The following is a 26,895-nucleotide window of genomic DNA, read 5'->3' as shown; positions in this document are numbered from 1 at the left end:
TGAATAATCTAAATAAGACCTTGATTATCCCCTAATGCCTTAGCTTAGTGTGATTGCAGTTCTGTATTTCCCAGATTTGATGACAAGAACTCAGGAGAAAGGAAATGTGGATCCTGTGTTCATTTGTTAGGGGACTGAGTGTGGATCACCTATATAGTAGCCTAAGGATGGGCAGAAACACGTTCTAACCTCGTTCACCCACATTTACAGAGCATATTAACTCAGGAACTAGGTGAATGGACACTGTTATGCTTTTCTTTTAACCTCCCATTCCAGAGGGCTAATCGAGTTAGATTAGTTCATTAAATAAATGTTTCCATGTCTTGAATTTCATTTATGGATTTTCTGTAAATTAGCCTGTCAGGAATTTAAAAGATGACTTTTTTTTTTTTTTTTACTTGTCTTGTATAATCTAGAATTTTAGGACAGTTCAGCTTGGACTTTATTTAATCATGTTATATGCTGTCTTTTTAATATTAGCATATTGGAAATAAGAGCATTTCAAGTGCATGACAGTTGAAAGCTCCTCTAGTACGTACCGCTATTCATTATTTGGTTTTCCTCTCATTTTATCAAATGGATGCAGATGATTAGAACATACTGCTTGTGACAGGGCAACTGGAAAGTTGATTATGGCCTCTCTATGAAAACAGGAAGAAGTTATGAAACTTAGTATGTTCCTTTTCAAAAAGTTAGTTCTTTGCGAATTTCATACCATGCATAATTTTCATTAAACTATCTCCAACTCTTCTCAGGTCCACTGTCCTTTCCCGCCTACCACTTTGCTGTTGTTGGTTGTCTTAGTGTTTCTGTTGCTGTGATGAAACAACATGAGAAAAAAAAAAATTGGTGAGGAAAGGGGTTTATTTGGCTTACACTTCAGCATTGCTGTTCATCACTGAAGAGAGTCAGGACAGGAATTCAAACAGGGCAGAATCCCGGAGGCAGGAGCTGAAGCAGAGGCCATGGAGGATGCCGCTTACTGGCTTGCTCAGCCTGCCTTCTTATAGAACCCAGGACCAGCAGCCCAGGCCTGGCCCCGCCCACTGTGAGCTGGGCCCTCTCACTTTTATCACTACATGAGAAAATGCTGTATAGATGAATCTCCTTGAAGAATCATCTCAACTGAGGCTACTTCCTCTCGTGACTCTAGCTGGTGTCAAATTGACAAACAAAACCAGCCAGTATATGGTTTTTATTTATAATTTCTGATTTTTGATGTCCATATATTTTTAATGTGTGGCCATTGACTTACCAGGGGCTACACTTAAGGAAAACTGGTTCTCCCTTTCCCAGCAGCTATCAAATGTCAATATCCAGGAGCTAGTAGTGAAATTTTGTGGCTATCTACCCTCTCCATGTTGAAATTTAGTCTGACTTAAATTTTAACAGGTCTTGTACACTGTCCTGATCAAAATGAGTTCATATGAAGAAGAGCCCTATGGTGCCCAGAAGACACCTTTTCATTGTCATTGGTGGGCTTCTAGCTCTTGCCATCCATTTGTCCTGCTTCTACAAAGATCTCTGAGCCTTGGGGAAGAGTTTGTGATGCAGGTGTTCCTTTTATGATTAGGCATTGCACAATTTCTTTTTATTTTCTGTACTTTGGCCAGTGGTGGGTTTTCAGATTAATCCCCATCCGTTTCAAATAGAAGCTTCTCAGATAAAGGTGGAGAGATGAATTGATCCGTGGGTATAAATTAGTTAATAGAAGCCTGTTTAATACTATGCCTGTTTCGCAGTGTGGTAGCAGTAGGTATTCCCCAAGATCTATGACCTGTCTGTCCCCAGGCTCATGGCCCTCATAATGATGCCAGGTTGTATTTTGTGGAACGGAATATAAATCCACTCAGAAAGTCCTTGGTTACTCCCATGATGTCCATGCTACTATTGCACCATGAGCATAACTTTCCAGGCCAATTCTTATTGTAGCTCACAGAGATCATAGCTAGGTAAGGTTGACAATTACTTTCTCATTCAGTAGTGTGCATAGCACATAGGGATGAGGTTTCTAGATCAGAACCAACACAGTAGCTCCATATTATATGTCATCTTCAACAATATGTTCTTATGTTCAAGTTCTGAGAATGACCAATAGCACTGTAAATATCCTGTAATGTTTGGGAATTTATGAGATCTCACTCACTCCAGGCACTGGGCTAATATTTTTAGCCTTTGGTGTCTAGTAGTAGTTAGCATTTTCCAAGGTCCTAACTCAAGGTTATCACAGAATGAAGATACAGACATAGGAATGAAGGGGCAATTGTTAAAGAGACATGTTGACCAGTGTAACTGGCAGCAAGTGTTCAGTTTGATGATGGTGGTACATCAGGTACCTCTGTTCACACAGCATTAGAGACAAGGTGTTAACCTTGAAAAGGAAATAGGGAAGTGACTATTTCCAGAAACAAGAAATATTTGTGCCTGTGGAATTATGTGCTTTCCAGTTTGAATACATATGGAAATGACTGTCTATGTTCAGAATGAATAAGGGTTCTAGTAAGAAAGGTGTGGAACCAGAAAATAAGTAGTAAAGCCTCTGTGCTAACCATGTTAACAGTGGTGATCCACAGCATAAAAAGAGATGCTACAGGAAGCAAAATTAAACACTTTTAAATACTAAAGTTTGTGTGATCTAAACAGTTTTGTGTTCATGATGCTGAGAAGGTCAAATACACTTTGGAGTCAAGAGAAACATAAGAAAGTCCTTTCTACTTGTTCATTAATTCTTTGGTGAGTTTGGACAAAGATCTTGTCATAGTGTAACTACGTAAATAACAACATAAAAACATCAGTTGCATATTTTGATAGTAAAAGCTGGAGTTAACCACTTCTTTTGCTTTTATTCTCTCATTTTAAATATTACTTTTGTGGAAGTATAATTTGAGATGTGAGAGAGAGAGACTTTGGAAAAGTGAAAGAATAAATGGGAGTTATCTTTGACACCCAAATGCAGACCTATTCAGAGGATAACTGTGCAATAACTATACTAAAATGCAACAACAAAATTTATAACTTGGGTGACAGAGGGTAGTGACATTATTTCTGCCTTGTGCTCATGTGGAAAACCTAACTAGCATCAATGTCAGAGTTGGTTCACAATCTTCTTGTTAGTTATGTGAATGTTGAGGCTGGTTGTGAGCTTTCCTGTTTGTTCAGTGTATAATGGAACAAGCTAGTGTGCATGTATGTATGTGCATATGTGTGAGTGGGTATGTGTGTGTGTTTGTATGTGTGCATGTGCCAGTATGTGCTTGTGTGTGTGTGTGCTCGTGTGGGCGCATGTGTGAAGATTGTTAAGTGGTGACATAAGACTCATTTAGACAGTCATCAGATATGGAGGGTAGAATTAAACTAAAAGAGGCTCTTTCTAAAAACACCCTAAGAGGATAAAAAGCTGTTTGTATTGTCATACTGTAGGCAATGATCTGAACTCTTATACTTTCAATGAAGCAGAATACAGAAGGATGAGATTGTCTCATGCATTTTTTCTGAAAGTAAAAATAGCATCAAATGGATACAAGATATGACAGCAAAGTGTGCATAAGAAAGGGGGTGTGAAGAGCATTCTCTATGAAAGGATGGCCACATGAGTATCTTATCTCCTTTTCCTTACCTCCTTTCTGTGGCTAAGTAGACATAAAGCTATTTACATTTATAAACTACAACCAATCACTTAATTTGGGCATATAAAAGGCATTCCATGACTTTATGTACATTAGACATTGCATATGTTGCAGTATTATATTAATATTAAAGTGGCCAAGAAGCACTTAAGGACTAATGATGGGCATGAAGACCTTGTAGTTTTACTCAAAAACTTGTAGTTTGTCTCCTCAAAATATTTTACAGGTACAAATCTGATACAGAATCTAGCAATAAAGAAGGGGTCACCATACATTTTTCAGATACTTCTTTTGAATATCTAAAACTCTTAATGTTATATTATGCTTTAACATGCATTTTTTTGAGTTTTCATTATATTGTGACTGCCAGTAGATGGCGGACTTTGGGTCTCTCCTGAAGAGTCATGTGGAGTATTCAAAGTGCTCAATAAACAGTTGAGCAAAGGAATGAACAGTGATTATACTTTATATCTATGCTGGATATAACAACTGCTCAAAATAATAAATGGGAGTGGTGGTCATAAGAATTAGCCCTAGACATTTGCAATTTACATTCATTAACTCAGATACATACCACAAACATAACAGATATTTTGTAGAAAAGTAGAAAAATCAGATACACTATACATATAAAGACTTAGGGATCTAATTATATGTTCTTATTTTGTTTGCTTATATGAGTGTAAGTTAATTATGTGAGGATTTGGAAAAATACATGAGAAAAAGTAACTAGTAGGACATTTCTAATTGGTAATTTTGGTAGTGGGAACCTGCTTCTACACAGAGCTCTTTCTTCATCAAGAAGCAGTTGGAATGGAGTGAAAGTCACTTTATACCTCAGATGAATTTCACCAAAGCATTTACAGAAGCAGCAATTATTTGCTTATCTATGATTTCAAGCATTGTTTGTACAAAAGTTATTTACCATTTGAAATGCTTCAAACACATGGAAAAGCTGCAGAGTGTGATGCAGCTGCGGATGTAGATGTTTGCACATAGCTTGCATAGCATGTATGAAGCCTTGGGTTTGCACTGCTGCACCTGATACTGGCACTACAAACACAGAGACAAGCAAAACAGAAGTTCAAAGGGCTCCCCAGCAGGACAGGCATCCTTGGCCTATCCGAGACCATGTTTTAAAAAATGAAAGCTAAAAATATAATGAATGCAGAGGTAACTGACACTTATATTGAAAGCAAACTTAAGGAATGCATAACTACTTACCATGAATATTTCTAGTTTTTAATTTAATATTTAAAATGGAAATATGACATTTTAGAGTTCTCCAGTCATATGCTTGCTGTTCATGAGATTGCAAAACCTTTTTATATTGAGTCACGGGTTGAAACAATTTCATTTGAACACATCTATAATCCCAGTACTCAGGAGACTGGGGCGGGTGGATTACATAGCAATACCTTGTCTCAAAAATAAATAAATAAATAAAAGCAATGAAGAATAAGTAGCTTTGTAAGTCTTAAATTTAATTCAAAAGACAATTGCTTGAAAATAAAGAATGTGTTGCTTATGAGGCTAATGTTTTGCTATTTTGCACTACTTGCCATTCCCCGTTGCCTATGGTTTGTGCGCTTCTTTTCCCCATCATACTGTATTATGACAGTGAGCTTTGTTTCCAGACTTTTAGCACTGGTCTGGATGCACAGCATGAGGTAATGATAGAACTCAAAGTTCTAATTTTTTTCTGATAATACTTAAAATATTCTGTGATAAACATTTTTTAAATCCTACAAAATGTTCAATCGTCACACTTTTAGATAACCTTATAATTTGTTATATTAAATTTCACACTTGTTCACAGTCAATGACATATGAAATACAGCGTTAATTGTGTATATGGATACATACATGTGTCTCTCTCACCTATGTACATTCCTCTTGTGCTCTCTCCCCCTTTCTATAGTTTAAACATGCTCATATACATTATCTACTATCTGAAACACTTATCTTCATAGAGTTTACAAGGAATCAGTGTTTTCTTTGCTAAATCAATCTATTTCTGATAATTAGAGAGTTGCCCATAGAAGTCTCTTTCTAACTTAGCTTGGTTAATTTTATTTCCCCATGTGTGAATATGTTTACTTGAAGTAGAAGTGATGTTCCTCTAACTTAAGAAATCAGTAATGTTTCATAATTTGATCAGTCTACTCTGGGTTGTATAACTAAAACCTGGTGATGAGCCAACAGCAGAAAATGCATATCATCACATATTAATGGAATCTAATAAGTTAAAATTCATGTTTTTATTATGTATTACTGTCTATTTCTGGAACTAACCTATCTGAGCAAATCATGGGTGAGGAATAACAAAATTAGCATTGGAGGCAGAATAAAATCATATTGTTTTCCTGGTTATTTTCTCTAAAATATAGTATGCTTATTCTCTGAGGTTCATTACCTCCCATAAAGTGAAATTTTGCATGTTTGATTGAAATAATGACTGTATTTGATTCTTGGAATAATAAATTAAAAATGGTGGCAGGCATGCTTTTAAGACTTGTGTTTTTGTAGTGTTATCTTAGTGATGATGCTTATATGTTATTTCCAGATCAAAGAGTGGCTCTGTTTAAACTGTCAGATGCAAAGAGCTCTAGGAGGTGAACTGGCTCCAATCCCATCCTCACCCCATCCCAGTCCGAAAGCTGCCTCTGTACCTCCTGCAGTGGCAGCCAGCAAGCCACCTGTACCATCACAGCCAGCATCCCCAAAGAAGGAACCTCCACCCAAACAGGAGAGCCCCAAAGCACCTGAGTTGAAAAAGCCACCGCCACTGGTGAAGCAACCAACCCTTCATGGACCTGCCACAGTTACAGCCCCAAAGCCTTCAGTGGCAGAGGCCTTACCTGCAGCATCCCTACCAGAACAAGACAAGGCCCCTGTTCCAGATGTTAAACCAAAGCAGCCCAAGATGGCAGAGCAGCGTGCAGATGTCCAATCCTCAGTAGCAGCAGCAACAAAGTCTGATGTTCTGAGCTCTCAAGTGCAGCCTCAGGCACAAGAGCAGGCAACACCTCCTTTAAAAACAGACTCTGCCAAGCCCTCCCAAAGTTTCCCGCCAACAGGTGAAAAAATCACACCATTTGATTCTAAAGCCTTGCCTAGGCCTTCATCAGACTCAAAAATTATTTCACATCCTGGACCCAGTTCTGAGAGCAAGGATCTAAAACACATTGACCCAACTCACAAGAAGGAAGAGCCCAAGAAAACACAAACCAAAATGAGTCCTAAACCAGATGCCAAACCAGTGCCAAAAGGGTCACCAACACCCTCTGGCCCAAGACCTACCACTGGCCAAGCTGTATCCCCATCTCAGCAGTCCCTAAAGCCTCAGGAGCAATCAAGACGTTTCAGTTTGAATCTGGGCAGTATCACCGATGCCCCCAAATCACAACCCACAACTCCTCAAGAAACTGTGACTGGGAAACTGTTTGGGTTTGGAGCATCCATCTTTAGCCAAGCATCAAACTTAATTTCCACAGCAGGTCAGCCCGGGCCTCCTCCTCAGACTGGGCCAGTGGTCCCAACAAAGCCAGTCCCTACCCCATCACAGACTCCTGCTGCTCATGGACCACCCAAGTCTACTGGTCAGTTCCCACCAGCACCTGCCAAGGCCATGCCTGTGAAGAAGGAAACAAAAGCTCCAGCAGCTGAAAGCTCAGAGTCCAAACCTGAGCCAGCTCTAGCAGTGAAGAAGATAGAGAAAGACAAGAAGCCCCCACCTGGTAAGGTCAGCAAACCTCCACCTGCTGAGTCTGAAAGTGCTCTGCTCACCCACAAGCCGGATAAGATCACCAAAGTTGAGGCGAACTGCCCTCTCTGCAAAACTGAACTCAACATAGGCTCTCAGGAGCCCCCCAACTTCAACACCTGCACAGAATGCAAGAGTCAAGTGTGCAATCTCTGTGGATTTAACCCAACACCCCACTTGACTGAGGTAAGAAACACCTACAGTACATATGGATAAGATGATAGATGAATATTATTCTGAATATTTAGGACTATTTATTTCTGAGCAATAAAAAGGTTTGTACTGAAAAAAAGAAATGAATATTGCTATCTCAGAAGAGATTAAAAATATTTCCTCCACACATTATTAAGAGTTCTTGTTCTTTGTGCTTTTATGGGTTATTACTTAAACTAAAAGTAAGAGATGGACTATCCTAGAAAACTAAAGTGATAGTGACCCTAGTCTTTTATTAATTAAAGACCCAAGTGAGGAAGGCTCTTTAGTTTTCATACGGGAAATCTACATAAAACTTGTAATACATAGTTCTCATTTTCTATAATCCATCTTCTGTCTTTAATATAGTTTATTTTTTAAATTTATTTTACCTTACTTTGGAATTCATGATCCTTGCTTCAACCTCTGAGGTCGTGAGAGGTTGGGCATATGCTACCACACTATGGTCTTTAATTCATTTTCAAATAGAACTTTGGTTGATTAGATTCATATACATTATGAACAAAATTGTTGAAACCTTTGTGTAAGTTAAGTACATTATCTGGTAAGATTAGTGGTTCACATATGATTTTCTCTATGTCTGTTGGTGATGTTGTCTGTTGATTATAATAGAGTACATTTCTGGGAGCTGTGGGAGACAAATATGTTCCTGTGACTAATGAGAAGAAGACACTCTAATGAATGGTGTCAAGAACGCTATCTCCACAATGAAAATAATCAAAATAGAGTTTGTGACTCTCTCCCTGATAATGTAGATGTCAATGAGTGAATGAGTAAACATCCATATCATGCTAAGGCTATTAGAATCTTCGGATATAGGATACTCAAGGGTGAAATGACTACTACTACCTTAGATAAATAAAAACAATGCCTTAATAAATATTTCTAAAATTAAAACAAGTGCACATTACTTTTTATTTTTCCTTTTATTTGTCTCACTGTCTTACATCTTGGCCACAGTTTTCCCTACCTCCTTACCTCTCAATCCCTCCCACCAACCTATCCACCCCCATTCACTCCCCCTCCTCCATTTCTTTTCAGAAAAGGGCAGACTCCAATGGATATCAACCATCTGTGGTAAAGCAACTTGCAGTGAGACTAGCCACCCCCTTTCCTATTAAGCCTCAAAGAGGCAATCTGGGAGGAGGAAAGGGTCCCAAATGCAGATGGCAGTGTCAGAGACAGTCCTTACTCCCACTATTAGGAGTCCCACTAGAAGACCAAGCTACACAACTGTAACATATGCAGAGGACATAGTTCAGGCCCATGCAAGCTCCCTAGGTGTTGGTTCAGTCTCTCTGAGCTCCTATGAACCAAGCTTAGTTGATTCTGTGTGTTTTCTTTTGATGTCCTTGATCCCACTGGCTTCTACAGTCCTTCTTCCCTCTCTTCTGCAGGCTTCCCTTAGCTCTGCCCGTTATTTGACTGTGGGTCTGCATGCTTCCATCATTTGCTGGATGAATCCTCTCTGATGCCAATTGGGCTAGGCACCAATCTAGGAGTATAGCAGAATATCATTTGGCATCATTACATTGATATTCTTTTTCCTCCAGAAATGTTTGGTTCTATACTAGGTCTCTGGGCCATCAAGACTGTGTGCCCTGATGCTTTAGGCAGTGTCAGGGTAGTCTTACCCTCTTTGCATGGGTTTAGGCTTCATTGGTTGACCACTTACTTAATCTCTAGGCCACCCTTACCATAGCACATACCATTGGCAAGACAAACTGTAGGCAGAAGGTTATGTGGCTGGGTTGGTCTCCCAATCCCTCCGCTTGAATCCTTCCTGGTCACAGGAGATGGCCAGTTCAGTCTATATATTTCCTATTTCTAGGAATCTTAGCTGGGATCATCTTGTAGATTCTTGGGAGATTTTCATGTGTCCCCGTTTCCAGTAGTCTCTTTCTATACTCTCTCCCTCCATCAACCCCCAACCTAATCCTCGATTGCTCATCTTGTTTCCATCCCCACCTGCCTGCAGTTCATTGATGAAGTCTATTTCCCCTTCCTGCGGAGATCTGGGCTTTCCCCTGTTCGGCCCTTACTGTTAACTATTCTCTCTGTGTTTGTGGATTGTAGCATAGTTACCCTTTATTTTACAGCTAATATCTACTAATGAGTGAGCACATACAATGTTTGTCTTTCTGGGTCTGTGTTACCTCACTCAGGATGATTTTTTTTTCTAGTTCCATCCATTTGCCTAGAAATTTCATGATGCCATTGTTTCTAATAGCTGAATAAAATTCCATTGTGTGAATGTACCACATTTTCTTTATCCATTTCTCAATTGAGGGGCATCTAGGTTGTTTTCAGGTTCTGGGTATTACATACTTCAGCAAGTGTCCTGGTGGTATAATTGGGCATCCTTTAGGTATAAGCCGAAGAGTAGTGTCACTGGACCTTGTGGTAGATTGATTCCAAGTTTTCTGAGAAACTGCCCCATTGACTTCCAAAGTGTCACTATAAGTTTGCAATCCCACCAGCAATGGAGGAGTGTTCTCTTTGCTCCACAGCCCCTCCATCATTAGCTGTCAGTTGTGTTTTTGATCTAAGCCATTCTGACCCGGTGTAAGATGGAATCTCAGAGTCATTTTGATTTGCATTTTCCTGATGGCTAAGGATGTTGAACATTTCTTTAAGTGTTTCTTGGACATTTGAGATTCCTCTTTTGGGAGTTCTCTGTTTAGAAATGTACCCCATTTTTAATTCAATTATTTGGTATTTTGATGCATAGTTTCTTGAATTATTTATATATTTTGGAAATCAGCCCTCTGCCACATATAGGGTTAGTGAAGATCTTTTTCCAGTCTGTAGGCTACAGATTTGCCCCATTTATAGTGTCCTTTGCAGTTTCAAGAGTTCCCATTTAGTAAGTATTGATCTTAGTGTCTGTGCTACTGGTGTTCCGTTCAGGAAGTTGTCTCCTGTGTCAATGTGTTCAAAATTATTTTCCACTTTCTCTTCTGTCAGGTTCAGTGTATCTGGATTTATTTTATTTGATACGTTTGGACTTGAGTTTTGTGCAAGGTCATAGATGGGTCCCTCACTTTTACACAAATCAGAACCACGTGATTACTCTTTTAGTTTCCTGTGTCTGATCTTGTGAATCAATCAGGCAGAGCTGAAGAAGCTTGGACAAGACATGTCAGAGAATCCTTAAGGTTTGTCTTACTATTTTAGCACCAATTTAAAAAAAAATAAATTTTAATTAAAGTAGAATGACCTTACTTCCCCCACACCCCGTTTCCTTTCCTCTCTCAGTCCCTCCCATGTCCAGGTACCCTCCCTCTAACCCTTTCCATGCCCCAGGTAAAGGGATGCACCTAGAAAGACTATCTAATTTTTAAAAGAACAAGCATAGAGAGTTCTATCTGTTCACTATGAAAACATAGGACCTTGCTGTGACTGTGCTAGCACCCTGTGAAGGCACCTTCACTGCAGGGTTCAGTAGGGTTCTTTTCTCAGCTATGATGAGCCTTGCTAACAATCATCTTTAAACAAAGATACATATTGTTTTCTTAGCCCTTTGTGAGTGCTGCCTGTTCTTATTGTCTGCAAACCAACTCCAGTATAAATATAAAACACAAAACAAAATTTAATTTCTTCACAGTTTTAGAAGGGCATTTTGGTGGTGGTGGTGGTGGTGGTGGTGGTGGTGGTGGTGGTTGTGTGTGTGTGTGTGTGTGTGTGAGAGAGAGAGAGAGAGAGAGAGAGAGAGAGAGAGAGAGAGAGAGAGAGAGACAGACAGACAGACAGAGAGAGACAGACAGAGCATTCATCCTGACTATAATTTTTCATTTTCCCGGTACAGCTGTATTCATTTGAGTTGTTCAAAAAATTGTACCCTTTAATGAGCAACCTTATGGTGTCAACACAATGCATTTATTGAAGTAGCTTTGAAGCAAACAGCACTACTGAAAACAAAGCTGCAATTTCTATATTTTCTTAATGCAAACATGTATATAGTGCAAGGGAAGGATTATAGCTTATCACATTTACAGTGTTGTATATATATATATATATATATGTATATATGTATGCACACACACATTTATTTGTCTATGAACTAATTTGCATTTACCATATTTGACCCATCATAATCATTAAAACTCTGTCAGAGTTTGGAATAATAAAATGGTAGTCCCTTGAGTGCAGAGTCAGTAAATCTTCCCTGGGAACCTCTGTTATTATGTATGTTGGTTAATCGTGCCTTGAAGGAAATAGTTTAGAAAGGAGACTACTTGAATAAATTACAGAATTACCCAGCATGTGTAGAACTTTAATTTTGGATAACTTAAAGGTGTAAGTTGTCCAAAGTTTTTAGATAGTTTTGGTCCCATTTTAAATATGACCCAGCAGGATATAAAGTATCTGCCACTTTTCACATTATTGTACTCTGCAGTAATTTCCTTGAGTTTAGAAGATCATACTTCAGGGGAGTGGAAGATTTAATATAGAAAAAATGACTAGTGTTCTCGATTGTGACCATGGTAAAGAGCTCAGTTGGCATAAGACCTCACCTCTGCTGTTGGCAAAGTCTATTGGCTAGTCTAATATGAAGGAAGTGAATGAAAGTTAGTTCAATTATTTTATGTTCAAATAGTTCATATTATTATTGTCTGCAAAACTTCAGAGGAAGAGCAGATGGGTTGGCTGAAAAGGATGGTGATACAAAGTGTTTGCTTGTGTGTATGCATTTACATATATACACCCCATACACATATAACCTTGTATATCTTTGTATTTGTATTCTAATAGGCAGATTTATATGTGACCAAATAATTCTAACCATTTAGACTTAATTGACAGCAGGAGCTAAGTATTCATACTAAATATTTTTCCTTTTATTTCAATTGGAAAATCATGTTCTTCTCATTTTATTTTGGTCTTTATGCTTTTTCATTTTTTTCGTGGCATATTTTTTCTGTGATTCAGTGTTACTGTACTGTTAGTTCAGGAAGAATATTCTCAAAATACTCATACTTACTCCAAAAGTACAAAGAAACAATGTTCCTTAACATAGTCAGTGTTTTCCATTTATTTTCTGGAATAGGTAACTGTTCTCAAGTCTGGTTCTCTAACTCTGGTGACTGAGGCAGATGCTGTCCTAGCGATGCTGTACTGCCTTCCTGCCACACGTTCCTTTGGTGGTGAAACGAGATCCACTGTAGTTTTGTGTTGGACCTACAGACAGTATCCCACCTGCCCACTCCTTACCCAAACACAGCTGGCTCTAAGGTTGCTTCCTGACCCTCTTGCAGATCATCCCTCAATGAATCTAGTATCTAGCCTGAGCTTTGCTGTTTAACTGTGTGTGTGCTGACCAGGTTGTAGAAACAGTGTTACATTCCATGATTCTCTCATAGCAAAACCAGTTCTTTAAGTTTAATTTTTGTCCACCCAAAGTGTGGCTTATGTTGTATGAAGTTTTAAAAGTTGCAGTTTGCCTTCCTAAAAGAGCTGCAATTAGCAAATCTGGAGGAACATGGAGAAAAACAGCCTAGGTTGGCAATGGCTTCCCCTACTGAATTCTAATAATTCTCATTTAGTTCAAATGCAAATGCTGCCAAAATTACCCTTTTTTGTGGGTATTTATTTTTGTTGTTTTTGTCACTTTTCTGACATAACTTTTTACCATGAAAATAAGACAACGTGAAATGTACTTCTTCATGCTGAATGAAGTCTTAGAGTCATAATTTTGGTTTCTTGGCAAGATGATTTTGCGTGGTAGAAATAACTAGCATATATTTGTCACTAGGCAACAAATGAGCCTTATGAGCTGATTAAGACCCTGTGGTGAGACTATGATCCTTTCAGTTCTTTCTCTTTATCTGAGGTGGCTTCTGCATTCTGCATCACTTACAGCTGGCCTAGTGGAGATGAACCATATTAGTTTAGCAATGCACAATATCTTTCATTTGCTTTAATGAACATGACTTAATACTGTGAAAAGCATATGCATAAAAACGTTTAAAAATATGTCTATGGGTAATATCATGCACAAAAAATTAAAAGCTAAATGATCACAGAGCAGTTATTAATAAAGGGCTCTACTAATAATCAGTTTTAGATGAATCATGTGGTGGAACCTTGTAGTCTGAGTGGATATTTCTGACCGTTGTTATAGAAAGATACCTTGTGCGACTTTCATACAATGTTTATAGTGTGGTTAGAGATGTTAAAGTTATTCAAGTTCAGGATGAATTTAATTTTTTCTTGAATGATATTTATTTAAAATACTCAAATACAGAATTAAATTAGAAGAGTTTTGCTCAATTTTTAAGAAATCATTTTTTTCCTCCTAATCCTCATTTTCAGTGCATTTAATAGTCTAGTCTGTATGGGAGGTAGCTCCATATCTCAGTGAAAATGTAACCCTTTCTCTGTCATTAAACACATTTAGTATTGTGTAAATGAACAAATATGACTCAATTCTGTGAATTTATATTTCATTATATGTATTATCCTTTTATTAGGCATTCAGGTTGCCATTTTATTCTAAAGGAGCAGAACTTTTACACATAAGTAAAAATTTTGAGTGTTCCTCAAGGAAGACTTGCTTGTAGTAAATTAGGAATAAGGATCACAGCATATTACATTCTCTTGGAAGATATGAAAGCAGGTAGCATGTCTGCCACTCACATCTCTTTGTTTAATCCAGAATAACTTGTTATTTGACAATTTGTTAACACAGTTTTCTTTTTAATCATTTCAACTACACATAAATAAATTAATGTATTATTATAAAAGAGAATTCAGAAATATGGCTCACAGTGCATTCTTTTTCCCATAGACTTTCATAATTTTGATATCATTTGAAACAGTAGCTATTCATCTGGAAGTCTAAAATTATTATAAAATTATCTTGGCTAGTATTTCTTTTCTTACTAGATTTTTTTTATTTTCTACTTCAGATGTAGGATCAGTGTAACTGTGGTCCAGTGAAAATGTTGTGTAGACAGTGTTTGAAATGAAATTGGTGTCAACTGTCCCCCATCTTCATTACTTACATGGAGCAGGTGTTCAAATATAAAAGACATTGTGCTACATGATTTTCTACCCATAACTTTAGATGATAATTTAAGCCCTATTTTGGGAATTAAGATGAGAACTGGAGACATACATTTATCAAACAACAAAGATTTACTTTAGGAGCTAAGTCAATATTGTCTTTACTAGACTTGTTTAAATAGTCAGTGGAAGTAGAGAGAAAAATACCACTTGCTCCACAGCTCTCTTGCCTCTGCATCTGTTGGTAATTAATAGGATTTTTAACTCCTACAACTTTGTAAGTATGGGGATCTTGGAAACATGGTTTTTCATTGAACAATGTGGCAGTGTTGCATGGTTTTGTTTACAAGGATGAAGTGGTTTTGTGCTCTGAGAAGCATAGAAACCAGTATCAGCTGTGTCTTAGAGATTCTAATGCTACAATAAAACACAGTGATGCAAAAAGCATGTTGGGGAGGAAAGGGTTTATTTGACTTACACTTCCGCATTGCTGTTTACCACTAAAGGGAGTCATGATAGGAACTCAAACAGGGCAGGATCCTGGAGGCAGGAGCTAATGCAGAGGCAAAGACTGGTTGCTGCTTACTTGCTTGCTTCTAGGGCTTACTCAGCCTGCTTTCCTGTAGAACCCAGCACCACTAGCACAGGGACAGCCTCACCCACAGTGATCTCGGCCCTCACACACTTATGGTAAATCAAGTAACTGCACCAAAGATTTGCCCAAAGGCCAGTCTAGTGGGCACATTTTTATCAATTGAAGTTTTCTCTTCCAAACTCTAGCCTGTGGCAAACTGACATAAAACTAGCTAATATAAAGGGTAGTATGAACAATATAAAATGCCTCAATTTTAATCAGATATTGAATTAATATTTTATATTGTGTTTACATTGTTCTTATTTCACATTGCATGCTAATTATAGCCTCTTAATTTATCTTTTATTTAAACAATTAAAATATTGGCCTCTCTCTCTCTTATAGAGAGTGTGCATGTCTTTTCTCTAACTATAGACTGTTATCTTGAGTACCAATTCCAATAATATTTAGTCATTTAGAAGTCTAAAAATATTATAATACACATATATGTATACAAGTACCAGTAATAATTAAAGAAGTGGTCATGAATTTGAGGTGAAGGGGCAGGACAAGACAGCCATTGAAGGAGGTGAAGGAGGGTCTATAGTTATGTGGGTACAGTATGCACATATGAAGTTCTTCAAATTTCAAGGAAAAAATAGTCTCCTGTCTAGGCTTTTTCTTTAATTCACTGATGTGACTTGTCTTTTGGGTAGGAATCAGTATTTCTAAAACACAGAAAGGTTCTAAGTTTTCTTTCATCCCTATGAATTCATCCAAATCCATTTACTGTTGTTTATTTTCTTCCTTAAATATTACTCTTAACATTGTCTTTAATTACTCAATTGTAGTTGTACATGCATATACTGTATCCACTTCCATGTAGGATGCACTTGTCTCTCTATAGGAGGAAAGCATGAATACATTGTATTCTTGCAGTCTAGTTACTTTTCATAGGCATTTTTTTATAGTATAGAAGATAACTGGTTGTTACAGCTCTTTCTTTTGAATGGATAGTTCCAGTCTTTTCATTGTCAGCTGGCACTCTATGAATGTCTGGGCTGATCTGAAGATCAGGGTTCTTAGGTCTTGCTAATAATTAGTAGCAGTAACCACACTATGTGCTGTGGCCATATCAAAATTTAGGGTCCTTTTTCTCTGGTGACTCTTCTCTTCATGAATCTTTCAGAGATCTGGAGTCTGTTTGTGTACTTCAAGTGCATTTGGGTAGAAGGGTTCAACTTTGAGATCATTATTAAGTGATTTAGAAATAAATAATATTAGGACTACTGCATATTGAAGATACTATCTTTTCAGTATACTTTTATTTTCTTGATGGCTATTCATTTTTATATTTAAAACTTTAAATTTGAATAAAAGTAATATTTTCTTAAATAAAGTGGACACGGATCTAGTATCTAGCTAAATATATCTTACTATTTTACATGTAAGATATACCAATATTATGAATTTATAATCTACTAATATTTCTTTGTTTTTAAACCACCTGTTTATAACCATATTAGTTTTGGAAGATATTTATGTATTGTTTTATGTATCACATAGTCTGATTCTTTGTTATATACACCTTAAGATATTTTCCTTGTGTGTCATTGCTTATTAATATTCTTTATGAGATTTTAATTCACATATTCTTGTGAGTTTTTTGAGACAGGGTTTTTCTGTATTGCTTTGGAGCCTGTCTTGGCACTCACTCTGTAAAGCAGGCTGGCCTCGAACTCACAGAGATCCACCTGACTCTGCCTCCTGAGTGCTGGGATGAAAGGCATATACCACCAACACCTGGCTCACATATTCTTTTTTGACTTTCATATAGTTAGATATTTTAAATATTTGTCAGCATTACACATTTTTATGAAAGGAGTGCTTGACTTTGTTTATAAAATGGCCCGTGGTATTCTTTCTAATTCTTTTCTAATTATTGAAATGAATTAATAGTTATCATTAATATTCTTGTCTCTAGATTATTTGTTAAACAACTCATTATTTTCCCTCTTGATTCATGGAGACATTTTAATCATATAGTAGACTTCCATTATATCAATTTACTTTTCTAAATCCTTTAGTCTTTTTCTGATTGAAAGTAGTTTTATTTCAAACAATATTTTCTGATCATGGATTTCCCATTTTAAGATTGTTTTACAATTTCAGTACCTTATTTTTTTATAAGACCATTTTGGTATGTACATATATTAACTATTATGTAAATATTGACCAAAGACTATAGTAATAGGGTATTTCCTGGGCTGAAATTTGACTTTGTATATCTTGTAGCTGGTAAACTATCTTGGTCCTGGGTCAGAGAATAGGAAAGCTGTTATCCATTTGGCCCCCTGCCCTGCCAACGCTATAGAGAATAGTGCAGTGTGGAGATAGAGTGATAATATGAACATAGTAGGTTTTAGTCAATGGAAGGAACACCATATTTGTGGAATTCATACTGTTATTGTAAGTAGCAGGCTATCTTTCCCTTTTTACAATAGAGATAGATTAACCTTTATGGCTGTCTGCTGCATAACTAACCCTGACAAATTGCCAGGGTAATGAGAAGCCAGCAGCTTTCACTGCTTGTGTATATTACGAACTATATAGGACATTATTATGAACTTCTATCTAATATTACAAATTCCTATTCAAATGAAGATAAATACAGAATTGTAATAGAAGACAGATAAAAATGAAAGTACATTGTTTTTGGTTGACACTAGTCCTATAGTTGAGAGCTAAGAGTGGGTTTCATAAACACTCTTATTCTTGGGTTTGACTCTTAACCAATTCATTCAGCTTCCAATGTTAATGGTGAAAAATTAGTCTCATTGAAAATATATGATATGCTGCAGGAAGTTTGAGTTGGGGGAAGAACATAGGAAAGCAAGATAAGAGAAAACATAATACAGGGAGCCATTATAGGTTTAAAGAGAAATCAGGCGCTAGGGAAATATCTGTAGATCTACAACAATGACACAAACAATCTAAGCAACAGAAGAGAGGCTACCTTAAATGCCCTCCCCTGATAATGAGATTGATGACTGACTTATATGCCATCCTATAGCCTTCATCCAGCAGCTGGTAGATGTAGAAGCAGCCACCCACAGCTAAACATTGAACTGAACTGGAATCCAGTTGCAGAAAAGGGTCAAGACCAGGCTGGTCAAACCCACAGAAACAGCTGTCCTAAACAAGGGGGAACTCTTGGTTCCCATGCTGATAGCTGGGAAACCAGCATGGGACCGATCCAGATCCCATGAAAGTGGGTGTCAGTGAGGAGACTTCAGAAATCTATGGGGCCTTTTCTAGTAGATCAGCACTTTCCCCTGGCATAGGAATAGACTTTGGGAGCCCATTCTGCATAGAGGGATACTCCCTGAGCCGAGACACACGGGGGAGGGCCTAGGCCCTATCCCAAAGGATATGACAGACTCTGAAGACCCCCTATGGAAGGCCTCACCCTCCCTGGGGAGCAGAAAGGGTTTGGGATAGGTAGGGTTTTAGTTGGGGGCGCAGGGGAGGAGGGGAGGCAGAGGGAACTTGGATTGACAAGTAAAATAATCTTGTTTTTAATTTAAATAAAAAATGAAGAGAATAAAAAAGAAAATACATGATATGCTAGTAGCTGGTGGATAGTAATTGATTCAATACTAAAAATTTCCTTTTCTACATTTATTTTACCTTCATTAAAAATCCTTACACTAGGAAAACTATAAACAAATATATCAAAATTTATGTAATTCACTATATTATATTCCAACAAGCACCACTGTAGCAGAAAATGTATGCTGTACAATTTAATGTATATTCTCTTGCCTTATTGTATGAGTTGTACCTTCTCATATTTATATGATTTGAAATCAATTTAGTAACCTTCTACTGTGGACCAACATTGGTGGGCATTACTGAAATTATTTACTAAATTACAGAAATATATAATCCAGTGACAAAAATACTTTTGTTCTAAATATGACAGTTTGTAGTATGTGTAATGCAACACATGTGATAGTTTTTATGACTCATGGTAGATTTATATTATTTATATCATTATAGTTGAAGAAATGCAGTACTGGATCTCCATATAATTATTTGAAATATAGTACTTTGTCTTAATATACTTTAATGTTGGAAAGCTCATATGCATGTGTATATGTAGAGGTATATGTATATTTGTCTGGATTTATGAATATTTTATGTTTAGATGATAACCATATATCCTGGGAAGGAGTGAGGAATCAAAGGACTGAAAATAACCCGTAGTGACCTAGGCACATTACTGTGGGGAAGGGCCTATCCACTCCTCCGTATTAACGGATAGAATGCTGAGTCATATCTGCTCTGTCGACTTTGAGAAGTTCATTGTACCTATAGGAGCAAAGAGGAAGAAGCAAGACATGGCTTGCACATGTAATTGATTACCCATGAAAATAGATACAGCCTTAGAGCTCTGCCTAGGGTGCCCACATGACAAATAAAAACCTTTGTTTCTATGCTGTATTGTTAAATGTTATGAGGAAGTATCTTTTGGGGTACTAAACTGTGAGAAGACATGCCATTTTAACCAATCTAGGGAGTCACAGAAAGAAGGGCTTTTCATTTAAGGCATTCCAGCCGTTTAAAAAACTACTACTCCTATTAATATCTTATTTGTTGATGGAAGTCATAGGCCAATAGTAAGTATAAATGTTATCCTTTTTAAAATTGAAAATAGATCTTTCCCTACAATATATTCTAATTATGGTTTTAACTCCCACAGCTCCCCCACTCGTCCTTACTTCTCTACCCACCCAAATCCACACCCTTTCTTTCTCTCATTAGATTACTAAGAGATGACTAATATAGTAGTAACAAAATAATAATAATGATAACAATAATAATAATTAATAATAAATCATGGTAAACAAACAAGCCAGAATCAGCTAAAACAAACACACAGTTCTTTTTAAATTATGAAATTATATTTAAATTCTGGAAAATACATATATATGCATATATATGTATGTATGTGTATTACAATTTGAGTATTTTCAACTATTTTTAATAACTTACATTTTTCACCTATTTCCACATTGCTGTCACAAGTTTATCTGGGGAAAGATGTTTTCAACACATCAAATCATACTTCCTCCATCACCCCAGAGTAATACCATTTTTTCTTTAGTGCTAAAAATAGGAGTGCTCTGGCTGAATCACACTCCAAGGAAATGCTGAAGTAGAACTCTATAAACAGTTAGCCTTCACACTGTCTAAACAGTGAGAATACCTGATAATAATGTTGGCTGTTTTCTCTGTCTATATGACATTAGTCTTCTAATGATGATTGCCTGACACATATTTATTGTTTACTTCATCTATATCAAATAATATGTGAGTCAAAGAAAAATAATACCCTTTCTAAAATACTTTCATGCAAAATTGATTATGTAAATATTATGTAACTTTTGAGTCCCATATAATGGACTTACAACACTGAAGGGAGCAGTGTCAACTGAGCCATGAAAAACAAGCAAATGATTATGCTCTGAGACTAAAAAAAAGAAATTCTCTATTTCATCATTTCACACTTTTACCAGGCACAAAGCCACCCAGAGCCAATATTCTTGTGATAATCAAATGCAATGTACATGTTTACTAATACTCCAAGTATAACCAGATAGTGTGCTTGGTGAATCAGTTACCACCCCTTCCATCTTTATGGAAAATGTATTTCATTGGCATGTAGTCTCATGAGATGTGAGAAAATATGCTCCTAGATTAATGAAGTTTGAAATGTTTCCAGTTTAATCCATTTAGGGCTATAAATTAATTATATACATATAAGCAACCGACTTCTATCTCTAGTCTTGCAACAGGATATATTTTTAACCAATATATCACATTTTAAATTTTACCTTGGCAGAATTCATTTTGGAAGATACTCATTGGGAGATGCTGAGGCAGAGATATGTTTCTGATATGTTTGCCATTATGGGAAAACAGATTTTCTTTAGTTATCACCCCATGTGCAGTAAAACCATGCATGTTTCAAAACAGGAACAAAATAGATGTAGAGGAACTTCTTAGCTAGATCAGAAACATTTTTAAAATTGCAATGTATACATGTATAGGCTGACAGAAGGGGGAAAGAACCCCAGATTCAGACTTTATCTGTTCATCTCACAGGTTATCTTCTATACCCTGTGGTGTTCCTTTATCATCTTTTAGTGTTGTACTGAATAGTTTAAATTCTCATGTGTAACTTCCAAGATTATATGTATGGTATGATGGCCAAAACTCAGAATCTTGAACTGGATTCAAATCTAGTCCTTCTGGTTATTGGCGTCTTGCACAGTATCTATTAAGTCACTGTGAAAATCTTCAGAAAGACAATGTGATCCTGTTTGTTTGTGGTATATTGCCCTGACACAAATGACCCAAATAAACATTTTTGAATTAGTTAAAATAAAACTAACCTTGACTTCAGAGTGTGTCTTCTAGCACAGAATCATTTACATACTCTTGTGGTGTAAGGACCAGTAACATTGACTGGAGCAACAACATTACTAAATATTAAATATAGAAAACATCATTTTCATATTCATAAAATTCCTTCCTTTGCCTCCAGCTTCATAAATTGCACCATTCAGGGAGCACTTCCTTACACATGTTGTACTGTGTATAACTACATATCCTCTGTGCACTAGGTTGGGTTCTTCTTTCCTGTGTCTCCTGAAAAGCACTATGACTTTTTCACACTGCTAAAGCAATGTCTTTCATCTCCTGAAAACTCTTCCTGCTAAAGATAATCTTATTCTGCTGTCTCCTCCTTTTCCTAGCATATGAACACCTCTGTTCTCATTATTATCTTGAATACAGTAGTCAACATTCAATACTTTACTTGAGAAACTCAGACCTTCATCTTTCTTCCTCCAAATAAATGTGGTTATCATGTTATACCGAGTCTCTTAAATTGTTTCATCTTACTTCTTCATGGAGGACTATACTTAATGCTGCATGGAAGTATACACTTTTAATACTCTATGGCTCTACATGTTCCTAATGCTTTCTTGGATCCTGTTCATGTGTTCAAATTTATCTCTATCGCTTCTCTTGTTCCTTGTTTCTTGCTTCTTCATAACATGTCCAGTTCCCATAAGTTGACCATAGTGCTCTCTCTGTTTCTGTGAACTCACAGGAATGTGAAACCTAAGATATAAGGGTTAGTTTCTTTGACACTATCAAAATCTGTATGTGTGATATGTGAACAATGCACATGTACTTGATAAAGGAAATCCCCCAGCAATTTTGGTAAATGGAACATAGATGCAACTTCAAGCTTTATGTTAATACCATTACAACCACAAGTAGAAATGGTTTGACTTGCTTATCTGACATTATACTGGCTGCAAGGTTTTTAAAAATATTTTTTCACTTTATTTTTTGTTTGTTAATCTGTGGGGGCATGATGTGGCACATATGAGGTCAGAGGATAACTTGCAGAATTTGGTCTTCTTCCAGCAAGTGGGTCCTGGAAATCAGGCTCAAGTTATCAGACTTGGTGGCAAAATATATGGTTTTTCAGATACATTTTTTTTATATGTTGACTATAAGTTTATTATAAGACCCGGCAGGATGGGGAGACTAAGAAGAGGAACAGGGTAATGGCTGACCATGGCGACGCCATGGTCCGTCGCCATACAGAGACAGGGAGAGCGCGTAGACAGAGAAGAGAAGAAATAGAGATGAGGAAAGAAGAGAAGCAGGAGAAGAGCGGGATACATTTTTTTACATGTAGAAAATGAGAAATTATGTTTAAAATTACTTGGCTAAATATTATCTTAAAGCAGTCTACCCTGAGTACCATATTTAATAATAAGACATATTCAGGATTTTTATATGTAATCTTATCCTGATCTCTTTTCTTTGGTCCTTAGTATTTAGTGTCATTTTTAAATAATGGTTCATTTACAAATTTATTATGTTTTAAAATGTCTTTTCATACCAGTGGGCTACAAGATCCATGATTATTAGATAGTGTCTGTTCCAGTATATTATTACACAGTAGATACTAATATGCGTTTCTTAAGAGAAATAATTAACCCTGTATAGTCATCACAAATATTGTAGCCAAGTAATAAAAACATAACACTTATTGACCTCAGATTTGGTTATATATAAATATTTTGTCTACTTTCCAACCTAATCTTTCCCTCACATTTCAAAAGACAAAAAGAAATGATACATATATTATATAACAGAAACTTTCTCCAAATAAATTCTTATTTTAACTTTGGGTGCATTGAGAATAATTAGCTTTCTGTTAAGACTGGGGTTATATAATGCAAACTGTTTCAAGGAAGAGAATATGGCCATGGTGATGTCATAAGCACAAGGTAGCAGAGGTTTTGCAGTGGCACCTGTAGTACCTGACTGGCTGAGCTTCATAAGCATCCTGGTAGCTTTGGGGCCATTTTTTGTACACATTACTTAACCTTGTAGAACTGGTCAGTGAATCCATATTTAAAGTTTATTTATGGCAAAAGCAAAATCACTGCTAACTTTGTTAGCCAAAGCTGCCAGGTCTAGAAGGCATGTGGTATCAAGATCCATGGTTTTCTATGCAGACAAGATTAAAATTATTCTTTCCCTAACAGAAGAAACACTTTTGAGGTGAGTTGGGATGCTTAGCAAAGAAAGTTTTGATGTCAAATGCCAAGTTGGGGACATTTACTCTGAGCTTGAAAACTTATTTTAGGTTACTTTATAACATGGCAAAAAGAAATGGGCCTTATCATGTTCTTTCTGCAGCCAGGTTGTACGTGCTGTAAGTGCAGACTTTTGAGCTCATTATCATTCTCCTTTTTCTGCAGAAGGGAACTGAGTCCAGAGGAGTGGCTACTTTCTCAAGATAATGTAGCCTCTGAACAGAAAATTTAGTTCCAGTAGTCGGTCTCCAGATTTGGAAGTTTTACCTCATCTTCCAAATTGCCATTACAAATTTGATGCTGTGTTTTACAACTTTTAAAATAATAATAGTACTGTTTGGAGAAGTTATATTTTACAATATAATGTTAAACAAAAATACTATTTTATAAAGGTTGCCAAGATCTTCTTAAAGTATTATGTTTTTTTTTTTTCAGGAAAAGTGGTCATTAGAAACATACCTCAGTATAATAATTAGCTATCCAGAACATAGAGAGTTATTGTTAATATCAGGAGTGGCCATCATTTGTTTAGGTAGCAAGCACAACTTTGAAATAGGCAGCCTTGGAGCCAAAAGGCTCCAAAAGCCACATATCTATGAAGATCAATTATATTAATACAAAGCTTATATAGGGAGGATGAAAGAACTAGGCAAAGCCAATGATGTCAGAAGAGAAGAATCTGTTACTTGGGAACAGTACTTTAATAATGGAGAACAGGAACTATACCACTTGCCTAACCATCATATTCCTATGTAAGTATTTTTCTCAACTATCCTATGCAAAAATGATAAGTAGGGAAAACTTTTCATTAAGAGAAATGGAATTCGGGTTATGAAATTCACAAATGATCTAAATGAGGCAAGTTGAATGACAATAGAGTTACAGACACTAGGTTAGTTTATATGCCAAGGTACAGAGTTCATTTCTGGTTGGTTTGGGATATAGATATGAATATATGTGATTTGGAGGGGAAGTTATGTACTCTTTATCTATTTATTACTTGCAAACAAGTCAGATTTGAAGGTTAAATTTACCTGAAAGAATTCGTTTTGAAATCTTCAGTCCTAAAATAAGCAAAGAAAAACAGAAAAAATTTTCTGCTAGGCTTCATGGTCAAACTAGAGAGAAAAAAGGGGGTAAAAACAATCAGGATTTTTAAATATTCTTGGTACTTGTGCACTTAGTTCCGGCTCAGTTTTTCATAGTTCACCAAGAAATATCTGAGCTCTTTTTATTAAGTAGCTTAACCTGAACTACAAAATAGTAGCAGTTTGTAAAGTGTCTGATGGATATCATTGGTGTTCTCTTTAATTTCTAAATGCAGTGTCTGTTGTAGCTCAGTACTTCTCTGCAGGTATGTCCCACCTCACACTCCGAGAAGCTGGAGCCAGAAAGCTTAGCACTCTACTGATTTATTTTTTTAACTCAAGTTTCTGATTTCAAGCTTTTAACATCCCTATGTAATGTATAGCTGAATATTAATGTTTATGTTCAGGAGTTGTAGCCAGCAAATAATGGAGTCTACACTGTGTGTGTGTGTGTGTGTGTGTGTGTGTTGTGTATTTGGTTATATTTTTTCTTCTTTTTGGCTTATATTGTATTTTGTTTTCTAGATAGTTGGTGTTTTGTTGTTGTATTGGATTTTTGGCTTGATTTTTGAGTAAGAACTTAAAGGTGGGTGGGTAGGGAGAAGGAGTACATCTGGAGGGACTTGGAGGAAGGGAAGGATCCAATCAAAATACATTTAAAATTTGAAATTATTTTGTTTTTAAATTGTTTTTTCTTATTTTTATTTATATAATTTTTTCTCCCATTACCCCACCACCACAACATTCCCTCACCCCTGATCTACTCCTCCTCCATTTCCCTTCACAAAAGAGCAGGCTTCCCAAAGATACCAAACAAACACATCATAGCAAGTTACAATAAGACAGACCCTCATATCAAGGGTGGACAAGGCAACCCAGTAGGAGGAAAAGTGTCCCAAGAGCAGGCAAAAGAGTCAGAGACAGTCCTGACTCCCACGTAAAGAGTTCACAAGAAGACCAAGCTATGTAAAGGTAACATACATGCAGAGGACCTAGCTCAGAGCCATTCCATCTCCATGATTGTGGCTTCAGTTTCTGTGGGTCCTGCTTGGTTGGTTCTGTGCACCATGTTCTTGTGGTTTTCTCAACCTCTTTGGCTCCCACAATCCTTTAAAAATGTTTTAAAAGATAAAAAATACATTAGTAAAAATTCACCAAACTTCACAAGTTAGGTGCCCCCACTAAACATATACAAATAACTTATAATGTCTTCTTTCAACACAAATCTTCATTGACATAGGTATTGCCTTTGTGTTTATCAAATATGTTTTATGCAGCAAATGCATTGAAAATTGAGAATATTCGAGGAGGTAGTGGAGCACACCTTTAATCCCAGAATTTAGGAGGCAGAGGCAGGTGGACTGCTGAGAGTTTTAGGCCAGCCTGGTCTCCAGAGCAACTTCCAGGACAGCCAGAATACATACAAAGAAAATGTGTCTTGAATTTTTTTTTTAAATCAGATTTTGAAAATGTGTCTGAAGGTAATGTGGGAAATTACCAATATGGCGCCAGATAAAAATACAAGGGATTTTAATACGGAAAAGTCTTACTTACAGAGCGACCTAGCCAGCCGGCGGGCAGCAGTCTGTACCTCAAGCCAAAAGGTGAAACTGAAAGCAAAAGCAGCCCACCACGTAAGTGTCCCTCACTCTACTTCATCCTGACCACGCCCTCGCAGGCATGGTCACGCACACCTGTAGCCAGTCCCTAAGCAGGAGTGGCTACAACATTCTCTACAATTCCCCTTAAATCTAAAAGAGGATTAAAACTTAACAGTGTAAAGTATCCAAAATTAACAATCATAAAGGTGAAATATAAGAAGATATAACAATCTGCTTATGTTACATCCTAACTATTTATTTTAACTAAACCCTAAAGTCATCTGAAAGAGGTGTTGAAGCCTGGACACCTTCTTCCAATCCCTACC

At 36.8% G+C, this 26,895-nt stretch overlaps 1 protein-coding gene across 1 annotated transcript in view; it reads left to right on the top strand.

Annotated features, from left to right (window-relative positions):
* The window catches only part of Pclo (piccolo presynaptic cytomatrix protein), a 347,243-nt gene that overhangs the window by 19,777 nt on the left and 300,571 nt on the right, over positions 1 to 26,895 (top strand). The window contains exon 3 of the mRNA XM_035450725.1: positions 6,193 to 7,578. Coding sequence (XP_035306616.1) covers positions 6,193 to 7,578 — 1,386 coding nt within the window. The remainder of the gene's footprint in view (positions 1 to 6,192; positions 7,579 to 26,895) is intronic.

The sequence above is a fragment of the Cricetulus griseus genome (genome assembly GCF_003668045.3).
Source record: "Cricetulus griseus strain 17A/GY chromosome 1 unlocalized genomic scaffold, alternate assembly CriGri-PICRH-1.0 chr1_0, whole genome shotgun sequence".
Classification (NCBI taxonomy): domain Eukaryota; kingdom Metazoa; phylum Chordata; class Mammalia; order Rodentia; family Cricetidae; genus Cricetulus; species Cricetulus griseus.
The sequence above is the reverse complement of the archived record's forward strand: the minus strand, read 5'-3'. Positions and strand labels throughout refer to the sequence as shown.